Below are 23,606 nucleotides of genomic sequence, written 5' to 3'. Positions count from 1 at the left end.
AAACTTTCCGGTCCTTGAAAGCTGACAATAACCACTTCCCTTGACTCCTTACTGGAGTCTAAATTGTCTTGAAAACCCACCATTGGAGGGGCTCCCCACAGGAGAGACGAGGTGACCCCAGCGGCCAGAGGTGGAAGGAGACAAGTGTTTGCCTCTGGAACTGGCCCAGGCAGGGGCAGCCGAGGAAACCTACACCAGTGGCAAAACAGCCCGGAGACTCAGCAGAGGAGGCCAAATCTAACTGCCCACGGCTGGCTCTGCCCACCTGCTGGCTCCACCGGGGACACTGGAGTCACTATTGATCTCAACAGCCCTAGACCAGACACCCCATCTCACAGGAAGGGGTCCTTTCTCCTCTCCATGAGCCAATGTCTTCCCAGTAAAGGTCAGTGCTGACTCTCTGAGGTTACCACCAGCACCACCCTAAAATGGTACAGATTCCTTCCTTTACTCCTTCATCAAATCATTGCCCCCCGCGCGCCCCCCCCCAAAAAAAAATCATTGCTGAGCACCCTGGCGGGTAAGGCTTTGAAGAGGGGCTGGGACACAGATGGGAGAGGCAGAAGCCAGAGGCCAGGTTAGAGGCCCTTTCTTCACGAAGGGGGCCCAGAACACCCTCCTCATCCAAAGAAGGTTATGGGAGTGCTGAGAGGCATTTTGACTGACTGAGCAGGAGGTACATCTCTGAAACTATGCGCTGCCTTATTCAGAACTCCCCTTGGCATCTTTGGGGGTTGTTGGGGCAGGGCAGCCTAGGCCTCAGAAGGAATTTTCTTTCTGGTCACCTTGGGCTCACCTTTCCCCACTCCCCCAGTGGGCAGAGGTCTGCTTCTGGACCTTGAGGAAATGCCCAGAGAAGCCAATGAACTGGCATTCCTTTCCTTGGTTGACAGCAGTCCTTGAGGCCCCGCTCTGGGGAAGTCTGCACTGGGTCTGGGCAAAGATTTTGAGGACTAAAGAGGGGCTTTTTCTGAGAACACCCTTCATTAAGGACCTAGGTATCTGGGAACCTGGGTCAGCCATCTCTCAATCTTTCTACTTCTACTCACCTTAGTTTTGGAATGGAAAAATAAAATCGCATGTTCGAATGAGTGGGGGCTCGTCAAAGAGATATCAGGGAGGCCAGCATGGAGGAGGTGACCTTTGAGCTGGACGTTATTAAATGATCTTACATCACTTACTAATTCTTTTGCAAGACGAGAAGGCTGAGGGATATGGCTTTATGTAAAGTAAGGTTCTGTAACTTGAAAATAAGATAGTAATTTTTCACACTTACCCGAGTTGGATATTGAAAGCTCTTTAAATAGCACACTTGCACAAAGGGCACCTCCCAGGAAAGGGGCAGCAGGGTTTTAACAAGGTGGACGAGTGTGTGGGACCCCAAAGGCTCCCAGAGATCACACTGTATGCCCAACATGTCTCATGGGGCACACTGTCCTGCACTTCTCTACTCCAGCGCCGGCTGGCTTTGCCTCAGATTCTCCCTTTCCTTTTCACTCCTGGCTGAAGTTCAGGCTCAAGCATTGGTGTCTGCCACAGCTCTGACCATCAATTAACTAGGGCTTTGATGTATTGTAAAATGGGTGCTGATTCGTTATTAATTAACGACTATGTTTCCTACCAGAGACAGACCCTTCAAAACATAGCCTCTCCAGAGGATGAGCAGCTTAAAAGGCTTGGAGGAACTTGGGAGCCACTGGGGCAGGGACAAGGAAGAAAGACAAGCTGGGCCTGAGGACCTTGATCCCCCAGGCTCTGCCTGAAAGTGGCAAGAGTCAGTCCTGAGTGGCTCGGGGGAGGGTTGCTCAGTTCACATACAATATGACCTGCTGTCTCAGTATTTCAATCCATCATGACCGTGGGCTCCTTGGGGACTGGCTGCTTAGCGAACACATTCAGCCAGTCGATATTTGCTGCACACTTGCTCTGAGCCAGCAGTGATAAGATGTGATAAAATGGATGATCTCGCTGTCTGTCTCCCAAGCTCCCCACCTTCATTCCAGCCCCTCAGCTGCCTTGCCCTCTTTGCTGCTGCCCAGATAAGCAGAGTAAGAAAACCTAGTTTCCACTCACAGCTGCTTCCTTTGGCCTTCCCAAGCCAAAGCAGGTTCCCATTAAATCTCACTAATGGAATAAAAAAAAACTTCCAAGTATTCCCTGGTGGGTGCTCAGTTGGCTAGTCAATGTTTCTCTCTCTCTACAATGAAAAAACAGCTACATGGCCCTCGCCAGTTTGCTCAGTGGATAGAGCATCGGCTTGCAGACCAAAGGGTCCCAGGTTCGATTCCCAATCCAGGGCACGTACCTTGGTTGCAGGCGGCTCCCTGGCCCGGGCCCTAGCGCAGGAGGCAAACAGTTTTCTGCTCTCATCTGAGTGACAAAAACATTTATTGGTGGTTCCTTGAATGCTGGAGGAAAGACTTGTTTCCTGCTGAATACCTTTGTAAAGAAGTTAGCTTAGAACTTTGAAATGATGTTAAGGTTCTTTGTTTCTGGATTAAAAAGGCATCTGGCACATGGACAATTTTTCCTAGTGCCTCAGATATCAGAGCCTGGGACTTTCTTTCTACTGTTTTCTGGCCCCTTTAGAATCAGTTCAGTGTCGAAATCAAAGCCACTTGCTGTCGGCTAACTTGGGTTTCAAGTCAAGGTTAAGACATGGAGAGATTCTAACTTGGGGTCAGAAAGAAACCATCTGATGTTCAGTCTAGGATAAACAGACCCGGCTAATGTTTGGAGAAACATTATTATCACCAATTTGTGTATTCACTGGAGAAATATCACAGAAATTGCCAAAATAAAGGAACATCTTTTAACCACAGGCACAGGCTGTGGAGGCTAAGGTGGTCTTCCTGTTACTGCTTAGACCCAGGCTGTTTCTGTCTACTTTTATTCCTCTCTGAATCTCCATGACCTTATAAGACTGTGTTCTCAGGAAAGGCTGTTTGCCGTGGGTCAGAAACGTTCTGAATTAAAGGGGGTGAGAAATAGCTTAGCAATCATGCTCTTAACCACTTGTCCACAGCCAGGCTGCCTCCACCACTGGCTGCTGTGTGACTGGTTGAGTCAGTTAACCTCTCTGAATCTCCATGTCCTCCTCTGTAAAAAAGGGGGAAATGGGACAGGACAGTAACAATTCATATAGGATCGCCCTGAGTATTCAATGAGGTGATGATTATAAGGTGCTTACACTCAGTTTCAGATATTGTTATCCCAGTAGGCCTTGAGAAATAAAACAGATCCTTCTTTTCAATATAAAAGTTGACTTTGAGTAGCAGGGAGAGAATTTATAATTTTACATTGAGTATTTAGCACCTATAGGAGTGTATGCAGAGAACTCTCTTTAATATATATATATATATATATATATATATATATATATATATATATATTGATTTCAGAGAAGAAGGGAGAGGGAAAGAGAGATAGAAACACCAATGATTAGAGAGAATCATTGATTGGCTGCCTCCTGCACGCCCCCCATGGGACTGAGCCTGCAACTTGAGCCCGAAACCCGGGCATGTGCCCTGACCGGGAATCGAACCATGACCTCCTGGTTCATAGGTCGATATTCAACCACTGAGCCATGCCGGCTGGGCCAGAGAACTCTCTTGAAGCATTCACCTGTCCCAAGCGCTCTGAGCAGCCGACTCTGAGAAACTTCTCTCGATGGGCCATTCAGGCCTGATGTCCACCAGCAAGACTGTCCACCCCTGAGGGTTCCCTCTAGGTGCTGCCTCAGGGGACCTGATGACCACTTCCCTCCAATCTATAATAATAAAAGCATAATATGCTAATTAGACCGGACAGCTGAACGCCCTTCTGGACATCCTTCCAGATGACCTTCCGGACAAAGCCTCAGCTGCGAGGGCTGAGCTCCTTGTACAAATTTCGTGCATCAGTCCTCTAGTGAATAATATTTCTAATTAAATGAAGGCATTTTTTCTGGCAAATTTAGCTGATGCTTCAATTTTTTTTTTTTTTTTTTTTTTTGCTTCAAATTTTTTAAAAAACGAATTTGGCAAATGCTGGTATGGAAACAATCTGAGGAAATCAGTGGTGGACCAACCGCACAGATTTCAGGCCCCATCTATGGAAGAGTGAGTTAGCTTTCTGTGGCTGTTGTCCCAAATGACCAGGTCCCTAGTAGCTTAAAAAAACACAAATTTTCATCTTACAGTTTTGGAAGACAGAAGTTCCACACAGGTCATGCTGGGCTAACGTCCAGGTGTTGGCGGGACTGCCTTCCTTCTGGAGCCTCTGGGGGAGAGTGTTTCTTTGCCTTTTTCAGCTTCCAGGGGCCGCCCATAGTCCTAGCCTCGTGGCCTCTTCCCTCATCGTCATAGCTGGCAGCGTAGCCAGAGAGAGAAAGGGGTCGATGGATGGACAGAAGTCCATGCACCTGGGTGGGTGGGTGGGCTGTGCATGGACGGGCTTCTAGAGCCCGAGAACAAGTGGGCCCTTGGAAGATAGACCTGGAGGAACAGAGGACCAGGCACCAGGCAGGGCCACAGGCAGGAGCTCAAGAGCTGGTGTAAGCTCAAAGCCCTGGCCAGAGCCCGGTCAGTGGGGACAGAAGGAGAAGCCTAGAGGGAAGTCTGCTTAGGTCAGAAAGGATCAGAGGCAGGGATCCGGCCCTGGGGAGAGAACACCCCTTGCTGCTGTCTTCAGGTTGGGCAGCCTCGTGGGGAAGCCCCCAGCTGCCTCCCGGAGGGTGTCCTTGGTGGGGGCAGGCCTCAAACACCTGCCACTGCTGTTTCATACCCATTGAATATGCCCTGCCAACCACCTGGCAAGGTTTGAGTTAATTTATAATTAAAAGCACATGGATTTGTGAACACAAGAAATGAGATGGCAGGCAGCGAGCCGTGGCCTTGACCCTCTTGGGCTGTGGTGAAAGCAAGCATGCACCCTGCACACAATTTCAGAAGATCTTCAGACTCGCCGAGGTCAGTTCCAGAAAGCTGAGTGGAGCAGTGAGTCATCAAAACCCCTGCTGGCCTTGTAACAAGTTGTCACCGCGCCCCCCTCCCCAGGGCACCTGGGTGAGCAGGTCAGGTGTAGGGCCCAAGGGCACCACTGGCACAGAGCGGGAGAAAGCCTTAGTTCAGGAGAGAAGGAGACTCAGTGAGTCTGGCTCCTCCAGGCAATTTCACGGGATTGTTTTTGGACTGTCAATTACTTTCCCCATTTGCCATTTTTAAGGTATGTACGTCCCACCTGTGCTGTCAATACGTCCCACAGATTGGCTTCAAATTAAATTCTCTATTTATTTTCATCCTAAGCATTGACATCTGTGAAGTCACAGGTTCGATGTGCTAATTGGATTTTCTAAAATAAATAATATTAATGTTTTGAATGTTTGATGTGCCTCCTATAATAAACTACCATTCCAGGCTCACATCCCACTCTGGAGGGGAACAGGGGACTCTCTGGGTTCATTGAAACCCTATGGATAGTTTAAGAAATCACAGCCCCTCAACATCTCTGCAAGTATCATATCTCCCTCTTGCATAACTTGTTCACCCAAACCAAATCCAAAATCCCAGCCCCACAACTCCCCAAGACCTCTGTCACCTTCCACCTCTCTACAGAGTCCCATTCTCTCTGGTTGCTCCCACTCCCCTCTCTGCCCACTGTCAAGGCCCAGGCACACTCCATGAGTCTTGACCCCCACAGCCGGTGCCTCTGTATGCCTCACTTTACCGTGTACCTCGGTAAACCCTCCCCAGGGCCAGAGTCACCTCCCTCCCACCTGTAAGGAGAGCACAGGATCATACCAGGAGGGGCACAAAGGCACTTGGAAGGCTTCCAGCACCGCACAGATGACAGAAAGTTCCAGAAGGGAAAGAAAGGCTGGAGGAGGGGTGCTCACATTTAGGATGATGGGGGAACATCACCAAATTCCCTCCCGCCTGCTCTCTGGGGTCTGAGCAAGGGGGCCACCTCTTGTCTCATGACCTGGGGCCTACAGAGGGTGAACACAGCCTGGCTCAGCGTATGAGTGGACAGAACCCACCAAGGACATGACTGACCAGGTCAACCTCATGTCCTAAATCAGAGTGTTGAAAACCTAGATATACCACTAATTGGGAAGTCCAGCTTCAGACCACTGGGAAGTAATGCATAGGAGTCCCTTCAAGCGGTAAGAAAGATTTTTAAGCGATAATATTGGAGAAAACACAGGGAACTAAAGGGCACTATGAACACCCCGGCCTGCTGAGGGCAAAAACCAAGGACAGGAATTGGTAACGCTACACATCTCTCTCTTCCTCTCATTCTTCTGCTCTGTTCTCTCCCCCGCCCCACCCCTCACCCCTCCCTACCTCCCCCCTCCCCGCCATACACAGAGTTGGCCCTACTACAAGTATATCTGGCCCATCCTGGCCATTTCAAAACACCTCCCCGATCCCATGGCCATTCAGCCCAGAGACCCTGCTCACTGGCCTGGTCTCTGTCTCAATCCTCATCTGAGAGAATCTGATTGGCTCAGCCCAGCCTCTGGGTTGACTCCTCCTGGGTCAAAGGTCCACTCTGTTCTGGTCAGTTATGACCAGGAGGCTGGGGGTCGTGGCTCTCAGAGTCCTCCTCTTCCAGGGCTAAGGGTGGAGCAAACCCTCTAGGAAGGTTCTGGAGCAGGAGGGAAGGATGCTGCCTTCCAGGTCAAGTTCTGGCTGCCCAGAGGCATTCTGAGAAATCTGGTTGGGATTCAGAGTTCCCAACCAGAAACCCCAGTACCCCTCCATTCCTTTGCCAATTGTTATGAACTGAATGCACATGTCACACACACACACACACACACACACACACACACACACAAACACACACACCAATTCATATGTTCAAGCCCAAAGCCCCAATGTGATGGCATTTGGAGATGGGCCTTTGGGAGGTAATTCGGGTTAATCAAGGTCATGAGGGGGGGTCCTTATGGTGGGATTAGTGGCCTTATGAGAAGAAGAGCATATCCTCTCTCCCCTCTTTTCCTTCCTCTCCCTCATCCACCCTCTGTCTTACCCTCTCTCCCTCCCCTTGTCTCCCTCCCTCCTTCTCTCCTCACACACACACCCAGGAAAGGCCACATGAGGGCATAACCAGGCAGCCGTCTACAGGGCAGGAAGAGGGCCCTCACCAGAACCTGACCATGCTTCACCCTGACCTCAGACTTCCAGTCTCCAGAACTGTGCGAAAACAAATATCTTGTTCAAGCCACCCTATCTATGGCATTTTGTTAGGGCAGCCTGAGCTGACTAAGACACCAGTATTGGCCCTGTCATTGTAGCAGGCCTTTTTATACCCGCTAGGCTAGGGGTTGAGTGATGAGCTCATAGCAACTCCGACATGCAAACGGTCCCACCACTGGAACCCAACAAAGACTCAGTGTTGGTGTGCAGCTTCCTGCCCATAACGATCCCCGTTTGGCTGTGGAAATGACATTGCCTGCTTTTGTGTAGTGTCTGCTCTGCCCAGTGACTCGGAGCTCAGCAGCCCTGCCCAGCCTTCCTCAGGTTGGGACCTTGGACCACAGGAGGGTGGGAGCTTGCCAAGGGCGGTGCTGGCGGAGGCTCACCCAGAAGGAGTGGTCCTTGTCCCCAGCTCACTCCCTGCTATTGCTCACCGCCTGGACATGATGGCCAGGACATGAAAGAGGCTCAGCTTCCATTAAGTAGGTAAAAGTTCTCTTAATGGGAAGGCGGCACAGCTAGCTCTGGCTTCACTTTGAGAAAGAAGGTTGAGCCTTCTCTTCCCCAACCCAGCTGAGAGTGGCTGCTGTCACTGATATGACCAGAGGGGATGGGACTCTCGGGGGTGCCACCAGCCAGTCCCTGGAGACAAGGCATAGATTCACTCACTGGGACCGAGCCGAGGCTCTGATGGACCCTCAGTTTGTTTTCAAATTTTTATACCTACATCATATGGCACCTTGGTTTCTTTTTACACCAAAAAGGAAAAACAATGTAAATAAGTGGTCACTCATTTAGTTGCAAAGAGTAAAAAGAGCAGCAGTGAGTGTGTCGTTTACGTGTGTTGATGGGATGCCAGGCACATAAGCTCATTTCATCCTTGCTCCATCACTGCACACATGAGAGCCCCTTCCAGAAGGAAAGAGAAGCCATAGGAAGGGCACTCACGTTTGGGATGATGGGGAATATTAGGAAATTCCCTCCTGTCTGCTCTCCAGGACTCTGCACTAGGGACCACGTCTGTCTCACAACCCTGGGCCTAACACAGGGTGGACTCAGCCTTACTCAGCATGTAACTGCAACCCACTGTGGACACAGCGGACCAGTGCAGCTCCATGTGAGCTAAGTGGGCATCACCCTCCAGACAAGTTGTGTCAAGGACTGGGGGAGACCCATCCCCAGAGTCCAGTCAGGACATGCTGAGGTGGACACCATGTCTTCCCCTCTGCGCCAGGTGCCCCACAGTTTCAGCCTGACTTAGAATAAGAGGCAGGGAGCTGGTAAGAGGCCTTACCCCACCACCCCACCCACCCCCCTCACTAAACCTGGCTGTGTCCATCGTTCTCACGTGGGCAACTGTGGGCCACAGCCACTTTGGGGAGGACACTTCTGCACCTGGCTTGAGCCCCTGCCCCCAGACTACCTAGGACTCCCCATAAAGAAGCCTCCACACAGTGTGGAGGGAGGTTCTCTGAACAGTGAGTCCCTGGGGAGCCTGGTGGCTCGGCCCCCAGAGGGAACAGGGCTGGGCTGTCCTGGCTCAGGCTTTGTCCCCCGAGTGCTCGGATCCTCGCTGCTCTTTGATAAGGGCTGCATTGCTTCCTAAGCCATCTCCACCACCACAGGCAGTCTCTCCCCCTCCCTCCGACACTGGCTATTCCTGTCCTCCCAGCGGCAAGGAGGGCTCTGGGACCACAAGACCCAGGTTCGAATTCTGTCTCAGCCACTTCTCAGCTGCATCTTGAGCAAGTGACTAAGTTTCTCTAAAATGTGACTAACAACAGTCCCTTCCTTCCCTCCTCCCCAAGGGCTATATGAGGATCAAATGACTTAAAGGGAACGTGCCTGACACAACCCCCCTGTTGATTCCTCCAGGAGCAAGAACTGTGTCTGCAGCTCAGCGCAGTTCCTCTCTGGGCAGGGTGGCCTCCTTCACTAGCTGTGGCCCAAGGCACTGCTGTTCTCCTCAGCACTTCAAGCTGGCCCGCCCTCGTCCTGTCCTCTTCAGAAACCACTGGGCGGGTGGCTGTGGGTGGCCAGGAGCCTCCGTCTATCCGTTCAGGACACCCTGTCTCGACACAGTGGAGGACTTGTGGCCTGTGGGCAGCTGCCCAGTGGTGTCAGGCGGAGACTGGACCGTCAGCCACAGCTCGGAGGGAGAGCAAGGCCATCTGGAAAAAACAGCCAGTTCAAGCCCTGGCAACAGATGAGACCCAGGCAAAGGGGGTGAAGGGGGAGGACAGAGACTGAGGGAGGAGGGGACGTGATACATTAGCAGGGACGCAGGAGGCAATGGAGAGGCTGGTGGCTCACACGCATCTGAAGCCTGGGAAACAGATATTGGAATGAGGAGGAGCGAGTGAGCCTTCACCAGAGCCCCTCTGAGGGCTGGAGGTGGCCGGGTGTCCAGTGGGTGACAGCATCAGGCGTGGGGGAGGGAAGGAGCTGATTGGTGCTATGTGCATGCAGCAGGACTCTGGGAACTAGTTTATGTTCCGGAAATTTCCACCAGATCCTACCCACTCCTGAAGGAGACAGAAAGCCGGGCTCAGATGTGCCCAGCTCAGAAGCCCCAAGGATTCAAAGTGCAGGAGTCCCTGTCAGGAAGAGGACGGCCCAGGAGCTAAACCCTCCCTCTGACCCGCGCTGACCAACAGAGGCCGGCGTCAGCTTAGGACAGGGTCTGGTCCTCCCCCACCCGGGACATGGCCTCCACACTGCCCATCCCTGCACCAGGCCTGCGGGTCAGTGTTGTCCCTCGGCGGTTCTGGAAGCAACCATGATGACAAGCCTAGATGCCTTTCCCAAAGGAAAGGGAGTTTGCCAGACTACAGAAGCGGTCGTCATGGCGTGGTCCCCAGACCAGCAGTAACAGCAGCAGCTGAGAATCTGTTAGAAATACAAATTGCCGGGTCCAACCCAGGCCTCCTGCATCAGACACTCCGAGGGTGGAGCTCAGCAATCTGTGCTTTAAACTCTGCAGGTGGTTCTGAAACCCACTCCAGGGAGAGGACCATTCTTTTCGATGAATGGGAACAAACTGTACAACAATGTGGAACAGCCTGCAACAGCATGGAATAGCACTGAACAACGTGGAACAGCATGGAGCAATGTGGACTAGCATGGAACAGTGCAGAAGAGCATGGAATAGTATGGAACAGCATGGATGGATCTTACAAGCCTGATGTCTTGGGAAGAAGTCAGACACAAAAGAGAACATTCTAAAAGATTCCATTTACATCAAGTACCAACACAGGCAAAACTAATCTCTGCTGTTGGAAGTCAGAAGCTACCCTTGGGCCAGGGAGGGAAAGGCACACAGAGGCTTTCTGGAGTACTGGAGATGCTCTTTCTGGGGCTGGATGCTGTTACACAGTGTATCAACATTTAGCACTCAAGATATGGACACTTAAGTATTTTATAAACTTAATTAAAAAAATTTTTTTTTACTACATGAAAGGGTAAAATAGAAGTGCCAGCTCCCTCTTCATTGCGTAGCCTAATAAGTGGTTGAAATCATGTGGGAAAGACCTAGGGGTCTGTGCCCCTGCTCCAGAGAGTAAAAAGTTAGGCATTCTTTCATCCTTGGCCAAAAGGGTTTCATGAACTCGACCTAAAAGTGGCCTCAACAGATGGCGGCTAATGAAAGCAAGAAAGAAGAGCTGTTGGTCATCCCATCTAAAATCATGTCGCCATTTTTGGTAAAAGCTGCTGTTCCCACTTCTTCCCTGGTTTGTAGATACAATTACAGAGAACAAGAGGCCTCATTCAGTTGCTTTGGTGGATATTACAGAGAGTTTATCTTGGAGGGGACACCAGGAAATAATATTGCACAAGACAACACTCTGTGGATGTTTTACTCTGCTGGTGGCGGGCGGTGGGGGAGGTGGGGGTTGAGTTGAAAGCCAAAAGAAGAATCTCGCCTCACCTGCCAAGGAATTTTCCAGGGTAGACGGTTCAGGCCCTTGACATCCTAGAACTGAGCTCTGTGGCTCCATCCCCTATCTACAGTCAAAACAATGTTCTTAATGAGATAATCTTGGTCCTCCTGGATTTTTCTTAGGGCTGTTCACCCTCCCCAACCCCCTAGTCCAGTGGTTGGCAAACTCATTAGTCAACAGAGCGGCAAACCGCGGCTCGTGAGCTGCAGTTTGCCGACCACTGCCCTAGTCTACTCCAGGCAGGTGGTTAGCAGGCAACACAGATGAGCCATATCTATATGAGCCATCTAGGAGCTCAATCTCATGATGGTCCTAACCAAACATTTATCAAACCCTCCACCGAGAGGAAGATGCAGAGTCCACGTCCCCTCTGAAATCCCCGCTGTCAGGCAGAAGCCTGCATGGTGTCACCTGTAAAGTGACTTCTGCTGGTTGTATCTTGTGTGAAGCCATCAGTCTACAATGAAGGGCACAGAGGAAGAGTCTTCAGATAACTGTTTGCATGAGCGTGTACGAGCCTTGTGTTCAGGAGAGAGACCACCTAATAGAACGAGTAGACGGGTCTGTGCATCACCTGGGAGGGACACTCTCTAAAATGCATGTTCCTGGGACCCACTTCAGCCTTAGTCCAAATTCTGGGCATGGGGTTCAGGAATCCATATATTTAATAAGCTCTTAAAAGTTTGAAAATCACTGCACTGCACTTCCACAAAACCCCAGAAGAGAAATCCCTTAGCCAACCTTAGCACTAACTACTAGCATATTTTCTCCTGAGCGACTGGTGATTTTTATCCCTGAACACAATAGAATGGGTCACTGACACATTTCCCTTTCCACATTGGCTGCTAGGAAGCTCAGGGGCGATTTGGGCCCATCCATAGCAAGACTTTATAATAGAAATTTTTTTAACTTTATCCCCCATTGAATTTGTTTTTGTTTTACTTTTTAAATGTTTATAATTATTTATTAGAAAAAATACCATCTGAGTGCTTTCTCTAACCCATTGAGTTTTATGGCCCCACCTTTTTATTCTTCTTTCTTTTGTCCTCTTTTTAATTTATGCTGTGTTGAATAAGTGAAATATAAGAATAAACGCATTATATTTATAGATGGAAATGTTATCACTGTGTATTAATTTGCACAATAATGCACAAACAGCTACCATGAATCGAGTACTTAGGTAATGCTTGTGCACCCTACATGACAGTTGAGGAGCATGGGGTCCCAAGAGAAAGCCACATGCCCAGCTCATGTAATCAGTAAGGAGGGTGCAGGGTTGACAGCCCATGCTTGCTTGGCTCTACCCTCCAGTTCTAAACACCTGTACTGCTTCCCCAGGGTCCTCTGGAAAGATTTGGGAACCATTTAATTCCTTCTTAAAATGTCCTATTTTTTTTTATCCCAAGAGAGGTGGAGGGGCTGGTCCCCAGAGTGCCTTGGCCTAGTCTAGACTTCCTGTCTTTTTTTCAGGCTCCTTTCCCTGAATGATTGTCTCTTCTTACAACAGAACCTAACTTACATGCACATTAAAAGAGACAATGGAAACAAATAAGATAAAATAATGGAACTCTAAATGACGTATTATACAGGCAGTCCTTGGGTTACATCAGACTCGATGTACGTTGTTTCATGGTTGCGTCACCATCTCCCATCCTATATAATAAAGAGATAATATGCAAATTGACCCCCACGTGCTTGCGTCACAAGATGGCCGCCCCCACATCGTCACAAGATGACCACCACAAGATGGCCACCCCACGTCGTCACAAGATGGCCGCCCCCACATTGTCATAAGATGGCAGTCAGGGAAGGGCAGTTGGGGACGACCAGGCCTGCAGGGGAGGTCATTTGGGGGCGACCAGGCCTGCAAGGGAGGGCAGTTGGGGGTGATTGGGCTGGCAGGGGAGCAGTTAGGTGTCAATCAGGCTGGCAGGGGAGTGGTTAGGAGGCTATCAGGCTGGCAGGCAGAGTGGTTAGGGACAATCAGGCAGCCAGGCAGGCGAGTGGTTAGGAGCCAGCGGTCCCGGATTGTGAGAGGGATGTCCGATCCCTAAACCGGCAGTCGGACATCCCCCAAGGGGTCCCAGATTGGAGAGGGTGCAGGCTGGGCTGAGGGAAAACCCCTAATGCATGAATTTCATGCACCAGGTCTCTAGTTTATTTATTAAAAAAAAAAGTTCCATCATTTCGAAGTATGTACATATGTGCTTTATGTTTTTTATTATTTATTTACCACAAGTGAAGGTCAGGAATTATTATCTTTCTTTTAAATTTTTTTTACGGTTTCACTTCATTACTGCTGTGTATGTGCTCCACGTGAGTGACGTAGGTGCTTATGAAGGTGGGTTCTGACTTATGGCGAAAATCGCATTACATTGCGCTGTAGGAACAAATCTCTGTAGTAAGCTGAGGACCTACTGTAGAATATTATCCAAATACTAGAGGCCCGATGCACGAAGATTCGTACAAGAATGGGCCTTTCTTCCCCTGGCTGCCGGCACCACCTTTGCTCTGGCCCAGAGCCGCCTTTCTGCCTTCCCACGCTGCCCAGAGGCCCGGAGTGGCTGGGGTGATGTGGAACGCCTGCACTGTCACCATGGCGATGACGCAAGCATCCTGCCCCTGGCCACTCGGCGCCTGTGTATGCAAATTAAGCCGCCATCTTTGTTGGGTTAATTTGCATACTCACTCCTGATTGGCTGGTGGGTGTCACGAAGGTACAGTCAATTTGCATCTTTCTCTTTTATTAGTGTAGATTAAAAGTGAATCTAGTCCTGACCAGTTTGGCTCAGTGGATAGAGGGTCGGCCTATGGACTGAAGGGTCCCAGGTTCGATTCCAGTCAAGGGCATGTACCTTGGTTGCAAGCACATCCCCAGTGTAAAAAATCAAATATATATATAAACAAAAAAAGTGAATCCATACACCCTACCTCATTGAAATAGAACATCCCACAAAACATTGTTTAATGGGAGGAAAAAGTAATAAAACCATAGGAAAAACATTCTTTAGAATGCTCTATAGTCTGAATAAAATATTTAATGCTTTAATTCCTTTGGAGTTTATTTAGGGAATTTACTTTGAGGATCTAAACTGATATTTTTCCCAAACTGCGAACCAATATTCCAAAGTGTTATTGCTACCCCTCCTTTTTCATAATAACAACTTTATGGAGATATAATTCACATTCTAACAATTCACCCTTTTAGAGTATACATCCAATGGTTTTTAATATGTTCACAGAGTAGTGCAACCATCACCACTACCAATTTTAGGACACTGCCAGCATCTCACCAAAAGAAAATCTTGTCCCCATTAGCAGACTCTCACTCCCCATAACCCTTCCAGCCCTAGGCAACCGCTAATCTACTTTCCGCCTCTATGGGTTTGCCTGTTCTGGGCAGTTCGTACAAATGAAATCATACACTATGCGGTCCTTTGGGACTGGCTTTCTTTACTTAGCAAAGTGCTTTCAGGGCTCCCTTATATTGTAGCACATGTCAATGCTTAATTCCTTTTTAGGACTGAGTAATGCTTCATTGCATGGATACACTCCAGTTTACTTACTCATTCATCAGTTATTAGACATTCGGGTTGTTCCACTTTTTGCCTATTATGAATAATGTTACTATGAACATTCATGTGCAACTTTTTGTGTGGACACATATTTTTATTTCTCTTGGGAATATACTTAGGAATGGAACTGCTAAGTCATTCTATGGTTAGCCTTTTGAGGAACCGCCAAACTGTTTTCCAAAGTGCCTGCAAATGAACTTAAAAATCGTTTTATCAAAACATTCCAGTGAGTTTTTTCATTGGAATTTTTAAATTGAAATAGCACTAAAACTATATATTAACTTGGGAAGAATTAATATATATTTAATTTTCGCCATCCAAGAAAAACCCACCCACACCGCTCTAAACATGCAAGTCTCCTTCCCTCTCTCAAGTTTTTCCTTTATTTAAGGTGTTTGTTTATTCACATGGTTACCCCGTGTTTTCTGGGTTTGTTACTACTACTTTCTACTTTCTTGCTATTGTTGACATGTAGTAAGTCTACCTTATTCTGGGCCTGGGCTGAATTCTTTATATTCTGATAGTCTCAATTGGTTCTTTTGGATTTTCTAGGCATTCAAATCCTATCAGCTGCAAATTGTGATTAGTTCATCTTCCTTTCTGATAACACTTGCTTTATGTCTCATTATGTTGGCTAAAGCCCGAGAAACATGTTAATAATAATGAGAGCAGGATCTCGTTCAGAGAGTCCAGCATCCCTGTATTTGTGATGTGCACAGTACTCTTTATCATTATGAGTTTTCTTCCAGTCTCACTTTTAAAGGTCTTTCCTGAAGATTGGTATTTAATTTTGTCGCTAACCCACTGATGTGTTATATTGTATTAAGACTGCCTCATGATTATTAAATTGCCTCTGTTTTATTTAAATCACTCTGAGAACATTTTAATCAGGGAATTAAAACACCTCATTTAACAGCTTATTCTTATTTCTATCTGATTTGGTGCAGGAGGGAATCTTGATTTTTGAAAATATAAACAACATAGCTTTCTTTTTCCAATTCATGGCTCTCGGTTTTCCTGGCTAAACTCACTTCACTGATGCCAGTAGGGCCCTTGGGGCTTCTTGGTCATTTCACATAACTTCTCTCTTTCAGTTTTTAGACGTGATTCATTTCCTTACTGAAGATTCTGTCCTACTCAACTTTTTCAAGAGATTTACCTATTTATTTTTGAATAGCTTAATACATTGCATGACTTTTGAAAAATAAAAAATATATTAAAAAGTATGTTAATTTAAAGTCTCTTTCCCTCCCAATCTTACTCTCCATCTGCTTAGGTTTTACACAATAATTTTAAAAATATATGTGTATATATGTAACTAATTTCTTTTAACTTCTTTCACAATTTTTTAGGCACATCCAAATAAATTTGAATACATTTTCTCCTTGTTTACTGATGGAAACATAATACATACTCTTCTATCCTTGTTTTTCTTTTAATCTTGAGCTATCCTAGAATCCTTCCTTAATCACTATATAGAGCTTCCTTTTTCTTGCTTTTACATCTGCATTTTATTCCATTTGTGGAAACGTTTAGAATGGTCTAATTGGTGTTACCAATTCTGGCAGAGAGGATTACTTGCGTCACCTGCCCACAGACCACTCACTCCCCACGTGTGCAAGCAGATCTGTGGACCAACGTCTTGCCGATGACATTGCTGGGCTAAAGTATAGTTGTTTTCACTATGATAGACGTTGATGGGGGTGGGGGGTGGGCTGCCTGTTGCCCCTCAGCTTCACCAATCACCTTTCAAGCTTCTGTTTTTTGGCCAATGTGTTAAGTGAAAAAGGAACTCAGTGTGTTTTGGATTTTCATTCCTCTTATGAGACATGAGGTTCCTGGGGAAGGTCCTGTTGTTAAAGTCTCTCTGCCCTCCCTATGCCCGCCATCACCTGGAGTGCCTTCAGATGACCTCTCCTTCCTCCATCCCCGGCGACAACATGCCTCCAGCGTGCTCTGCCTTCTGCGATTTATGCTCCGCTCATGGTCCCTCCTCTCCCTGTGCTTGGCACTGACCATTTTGCCAACAGGAATATCTAGTTTGTTCTTTGAGCCTCTGATTTCTTCCTTCCTTGCAGGCTTTCTTCCTGTTGCAAATTATATATAAAAATAGATAAATGTAGTGTATATGCCACCACTCTCTGGCATCGGAATATCTTCCTGAAAAAAAGAAATGTGCTCAGCCCCTCTCTACCACTGTCTAGTTCCCTGGTTTAAAATTAATTTCACCGATTTCTATTGCATCGTCAGGAAAGGGGGCTGTTCACACTTGATCCATCACAGTCTATTTTGTCTTATGGATGAATTTTGTCACTGTGTCCAACCCAGCCTGCCAGGATGTATAACTGCTCGTGGCACCACATGGCGGGGAGAGGGTGGCTCCAGCGTCTGCAGGCCCCGACTCCTCCAGCTGGATCTCAGCAGCCGCCTGGCCCTATCTCACCATGTTAGAGCGCTCTCACCTCTAAAGAGATGTTGTTGGGATTAGAAACTATTATTAAGTCCGTGCTCCTTGAGCTATTACTGTAATTAGTAGTCAGCCTTCCAGGTTGCATTCTGGCTAGTTTGGACCTCGTCACAATGGGCCATTTTCAAGTCCAGCTTCCTGCCAAATGCGGCTCCCCCTCTGATCTCAGGCCCAACTTCTCCCTCAGATCCCACTTCCTTTCTCAGTGTATCAACAGCCTGAAGGAAAACCGTCTGGAGCTCATGTTTACTTTTCTCCCTCTTGAACAGAAGCCAACAGACAAATCAGTTTGGAACTTTGCCTCCTGGGCTGGCTCTCTGGCCGCCTTCAGGCCTCGGCTCAGACTTCCTCTCTCTAGACACCCTGCTGAACCCAGAAGCCCCTCCCCCTTTACTCACTCCACCCCCTGCCCTCCCCACTCAGTTATTTCTGTACAGTCCTCTTTCCTACTCACTGGGAGAGAATCTCCATCCAGCCCTTTAGGCACCAAGCAAGTCACTTTCTGCAATCTGCCACAGTCTGGGTTCAACAAGGACCCCCACCCCTTCCCTCAGCTGGGAACCCCCTCCTCCCCTTTCCTGAAGCCAATGCTGTCCCCACATGGCCATGATGCAGGTGGGGTTTCACCCCAATGTTGAGAGCCAGCGGGGGTCTGGGCCTTGCCCTGAATTCCCCTTCTGCTGCCTTTTTGATACTGTCCCTCTCCACCCTTGCTCCCCAATTTTCGAATTTCCACTTCAAATTCTTTTGGGATTCTCTCCCTTTCTTTGGGTATCCCATTTCTTTCCTCTTTTGTTCGTGCTGAGAACACCAAAATGTCCCCAGGGCATCTCCGGGACAGGGCACCGGCTGTCATCCTTTTGCCCAGTGGTCACATGATTCTCACAACACAGGTCTCCCCACAGCAGAGCACCACCGGGGCAGCTCTCCGAGCTCCATTCCTTGCTGGGGCTTTCCTCCCAAACCAGAAACTTCATCTGTTTTCCCCTCTGCTACCTAAATTTCTCCTCTGCAGCTCCCCCCGCCCTCCCCCACCCCCGCCTTTTTTTTAAAGACTTTGTTGTTTACAGCCCTCATAAACACTGCCTTTTACCCGGGAGGAGTCTAAGGTACCAATGCTAGGAGCAGGAGTGAAAGCTGAAATGATGCAGGTGACTTGGGATCATCCAGGCTTGCCTCCCTCTTAGGGGGCCCATCTTGCCATGGAGACCTGCCTGCAGGTATTCAAGCCCTTCCTGATGTCACATTCACAGCTAAGGTGATTTTCAGGCCACATTTCTGAACCATGCTCCCATCCCCCAGCTGGATGGCTAATATACCCCACAGTCGCATTGCCCTGGGCCTCCTACCTGAAGACACATACCACCTTGTGCCCACATCGCCATTGTCCCCCCACCCCAAGCAGCTGGCTTGGATTGCCAGAGCTGGGTTTGTGGCAGCTTCCCTCTCCTCCCCACCACCTTCTCTCATGTGTCCTGACCTCCCAGACTGCCACTGACTCATGCAGGGAGGTCCCTGGCCCTCAGCCCAGCCCCAGGAGGTTTAATAGTCACTCCTGGCCCCTATGCCCAAAGCCACATAGCTAGGACTGAGAGAGCAGCCTAGAACCCTGCTTCTGCCTGATTCACCCAGGCAGTCTTCAGCCAGTGTTTATAACAGCGTCTTCTGACCACATCCCATGCGTCTCAGTTTCCCCCAACAAACAAGTCAGACCGATGAGGTGTGATTCCAGCTTTACCCTTTGCCAGCTGCGTGATCCTGGGCAAGTTACCAGAGCTCCGGGTCCCGCAGCTCCCTCATCTGTAAGATGGGGGCGATTGACACATCTGCCTCCTGGAGTGAACCCGTTTACAGAGTGCTGTGTGTGCCTGGCACCAGGGACGCAGGGAACAAAACAGACTAAGCCCTGCCCTTTCGGAGTGTCCTAACGAGGGAATGTGGGCAGATGTGGGACACAGACATGGACAATAAGCCAGCCAAGCTTGTTGTGTGAGTAGCGAATGAATGAATGGTATGCCGATGCCACTTTGCCATCGGCCCTCCCCCTTCCAATCACAAGGCTGACTCTATGGACTTCCACCCTGAAGCTCCATGGAACAGAAACACATGGGCTTAAAGCTCCCAAGGAGTTTCAGAAAAATATTAGGAGATTTGGGGTAGGGCTGTCTGGCTTCCAGCAGTTAATGGATATAGAAGAAATGGAGCAATTATAAAAAAAATATTTCAGATTTAGAACACATTTGCCTGAAATAGGCAATAATTGAGGTGGAATTAGAGTTGTTTTTCAGAGAGTTTCACAAATTCTTTGTGTGTCTGTGTGTGTAACGGCCTTTAAAATGGTATGATTTGGAATACATTTTCTCAAGGTTTCAGAGCCCACTCATTTAAAGAAAATGATAGAGAAGGTCTGAGGGCAGTCCCCAGGGCCCTCTCTAGACAGTCCCTCTGTGGGCTCTCTGAGTTGCCTTTGATCACAGAATTTGAGAGACAGCTATGGAGCTCAGAGACATCCCTCCCCCACCCCACCCCCCACCCCCATCCCATGTTTCCTGGGCGGAAAATGAGGCCCTGACTTCAAGTTAAATAAGTGATTACAGGCAGCAGGATATGGGGATTCAAACCCAGTCCCTTCACTCCCAGCCCAGTGCCCTTCACAATACATTGCACAGGCCTCCATGAGTTCATAGTACCGCACGGTCAACACTGGCCATCAGCACGATACACTGGGCTGAATCTGAAAGACATCACGCCAACCCAAGGGATGGGGAAGGGCTGGCTACAGCAGGACACCTGGGAACTTTGGGGAGAAGGAGTGGTGCTGGTTACGTGAACTGTATGTGTTCGTCATATCTCAAAGACCTGGACACCATCAAGGGCAAGTTCTACTGGGTGTAAATTATACCTGAATTTTTTTTTTTAAAGCAGCCTAAAATCAAAATGGCGATGATAATGGTTATGATAACCTTAAATGCCAAAAGGCAGTCATGTTCGTGGCTACTTCAGGGAGGTTTTCTAGATGCTGTGGTCAGAGCAGGAAGTTGCCCTGTTTGTAACAGTCAGTCAGCTTCAGTCTAGGACTTCCCACTGCAGACTCTGCTGGGTGGCTTTCCACCTGCACGTCCCCATGCTCCAATCCCAAGCCAGCTTTGCTCCCACTTCCCTGACTGGCAGTGCGTGGCAGTGGCCTGCCCAGTCACCCTGGCCACCACCCGACATTGGGACAGCCCCTCCTTGCTCCTCCACAAACCACTGTGACTCACTGATCCTGTCATTCCTCTGGCACAAGGTCCCCAGCCCCACCTCCACCCTGGCTTAGGCACTCACCTGCCACACCTGGGTGATACTAGTGTGATACCGGCCCTCTGGCCTCGGCCCCTCAGCCCAGCCTGCCCAGAGTTCCGGGATCCTGCCACCTCCTCATTCATGGTCATCAAAGATGTGTCAGGAACTCCCTGACCTGGTTCAGAGACCTCCACAGACCAGCCACAACCCACAATTAACTCCTACATTGCCCGCCCCCCAACCCCGCCATCACCACAGGACCCCTGCCCACTTGCTGCCCCCAGACCAGCTCTCAGCTGAAAACAGCCTCAGTATCAGAATCAGAGTCAACCCTGATGGGAGGCATAGAGAGCAAGGGAAAGGAGAGAGGAGGAGATGTAGTAACCATTAAATCCTAAATTCCCCATGGCCCTGCCTGGACACCTCCGGTGATGGGAAATTCACTGACCCCCAAAGCAGCCACTGCACCTTTGGACAGCTCTGAATTCCAAGCTGAAGTTCACCCTCTCCTGTCCACAGCCAATCCCCTCCTCAGGCTCCAGAGAGCAGATATGTGATGATTTTGACCTCCTCCCTCCTGGGTGCTCTCTGCCTGTTCGCTCAGCCACTATCTGAACTCGGGGCAAGGGGTCCCCCAGTCATTTGGCCAGAACAGAAACCTCTCACTCTCTCTCATTCTACTGTGTGGCCCAAGAACAATTTTGCTTTTACGGTAACCACATCCTCTTGCCGACTGGGGTGGCAGGACCTGTCCCTCACCGACAGCCCTTTCAGTTCTTCCCAGAACTCTTTCCTTTCGTGTCTGCACAGCTTCCTTTCCCTGGCGTTGGCTTCCTGGAGTTCCCCTCCTTGTTTTTTGCTATTCCTTTTCTCTTGAATTATTCCGAAAATGTTTACTTGAAAATTAGTTTTACAAGCCACTCTAAGCATTTTCCCCCAAAGTGCATCCTATGAATAGAATAAACAAGCCTCAATTATAAAATGATACATGAATGCATCCAAATTGCAGTGGTTTAAACTGTAATTTTCATTGACAAAGATGCAGCCCCCAGGATGTGCAAATTATCCCAAATTTCATCAAATCTGAATAGGAGTGGAAAACATACCCTGAGTGGAATGGTTAACCTGATGATCCTAACTGAAAATAACTGTTCTCTTTCCATTCTAAAGGACTCAAAACTGGTGAAGTTTGGGGAGCTTATTGATCTCCCGTCGTTCTATTGAGAAACAACCAGCTCTATTTCCATGGAGACCAAGGACTTTGACCACTTGGAAAAGCCCCAGAAAAAATCAGCGGATGGTCCATGGGAAATTGCTAATGGACCATCCAAGGGGAGACCTGATTTACTCTCAGAAGAAGAGAAAATGCCCCAAGCCGACCCGATCCAAGACAAAGAACCCAGTTACTACAACCCAATTCAGAGAAACTCCATCTTCAATCGCACCATGAGATGCAGAAGCAAAGGCAAAGCCAGAGACACTCCCGAGCCAAACGCTGGGCACCTGGCAGGTCAGTACGAGGGACAGCTGTCACAGCTGTTCCTTGACATCCAGCTGGAATCACCAGGGCTGAGCAGCCCCAATTAAAGGAAAGGAGCATAAGAGGCAATGAAAATGATCAAGGATAGGTCCAACATTTTGAAGCCATTATCTAAAGAATTCAAATACCCCCAATAGGATGATGTGAATACTTCAGGAGAAAGTGTTGACCCAAATGATACAATAAATTTTTAAAAGGTGTTTGGTTTTAGGACCCAACAAAACACCCCTGGAGGGAGTCTTGGAGCTATCTATGTTTGGAGACATCTGGGAGCATGAGGCTCTGTCCTGTCTTTTCACTGTCACCAGAGTTTCTGCTGTTCTGAAAATACGTGAGATTAATACCTTGAGAAGAGTTTGCAGCAGGAACCCTTAATCTTTTAATCCAGTTTTTGCACAGTTTTATCTGCTCAAAGACTGTTTGTTAAGCAGAATAAAGTTCAGCAACATTTACAAATGGGGGTGTGAGAGCTACGGACTCCCTTCCTTGTGACTGGTTCACATGGCTGAGTGGGCAGCATGCTGGTGTTGTCCCTGGGGGGTGGCAGCTGCCACTAAACGGACAGTATGGCAACCCCTGTGTTAAATCCAGTGGCTTCATTAACTCAATCAATGACTCCTTACTTAAACTCTATCCGGTAGTCTTCTGCTACATGATAAACCACCCTCAAGTCACAGGGACAAAACAATGTTTATTATTTCTCACTAGAGGCCCGTTGCATGATATTCGTGCAAGAATAGGCCTTCCTTCCCCTGGCTTTGCTCCCGGCTGCCCGGGAGCCAGCAGTCTTCACTCCCGGCCAGAGCACGGCTCCTGTAGCTCCCTCCGCTGTCTCCCCTCCCCTCATAGCAGGCGTCCTGCCCCTCCCAGCTGCTCTGTGCCTGCATATGTTAATTTGCATACTCATTCCTGATTGGCTGTGGGCATAGCAGAGGTATGGTCAATTTATATGTTTGTCTATTATTAGGTAAGATGATTTTGGGGGTTGGTAGGGTGGCTCCTCTGTCTGGGCCACTTTGACCTTTGCAGTCAGCTAGTGGCTTATCTGGGTTTGGAAGATTAAGGAAAGCCTTGCTGGCCTCTGGTGGCTAGTGAGCTGGTTGGCCCAAGGGGGAACTCAGCTGGGGACTGCTTGTCTCTGTTCCATATGGTCTCTCATCCTCCAACAGGCTAGCTTGAGCTTGTTCACATAGCAACAGGCTTCCCAGAGAGAAGGAGTAGAAGCTACCAGGCCTTGAGACCTGGCCTGAGGTCCTACACAGTCACTTCTACCACATTCTTTGGGTCCAAGCAGCTCACAGGATCAGCCCAGATAAAAGCAGATGGAGAAACTGACTACACTGCTTAATGGGAGGAATAGCATAGAATTTGTCGTTATTTGCCATCTGCCAAAAACACTAACAAAGTCACATGTCAAGTACCGTGCCAGCAAGAGAAATACAATGATTGAAACACAACAGTCGTGGAGGTTCATTATATTACTCTCCCAACTTTTGTTGGAAATTTTCCATAAATTAAAAACTTACAAAGAAAGTTGGAGTCTCTGCCCAGGAGGAATTCACAAGATTGTAATGATGGCAAGCAATGTGTCAAAATTTACAAGAGAGGTAAAGGCAA

At 48.6% G+C, this 23,606-nt stretch overlaps 1 protein-coding gene across 1 annotated transcript in view; it reads left to right on the top strand.

Annotated features, from left to right (window-relative positions):
- Positions 1-23,606, top strand: part of NGEF (neuronal guanine nucleotide exchange factor) — a 95,810-nt gene that overhangs the window by 1,304 nt on the left and 70,900 nt on the right. The window contains exon 2 of the mRNA XM_080669898.1: positions 21,620-21,959. Coding sequence (XP_080526024.1) covers positions 21,695-21,959 — 265 coding nt within the window. The 5' untranslated portion in view covers positions 21,620-21,694. The remainder of the gene's footprint in view (positions 1-21,619; positions 21,960-23,606) is intronic.

The sequence above is a fragment of the Plecotus auritus genome (assembly GCF_963455305.1).
Source record: "Plecotus auritus genome assembly, chromosome: 5".
Lineage (NCBI taxonomy): Eukaryota > Metazoa > Chordata > Mammalia > Chiroptera > Vespertilionidae > Plecotus > Plecotus auritus.
This window is presented reverse-complemented; position numbering and strand designations above follow the sequence as displayed.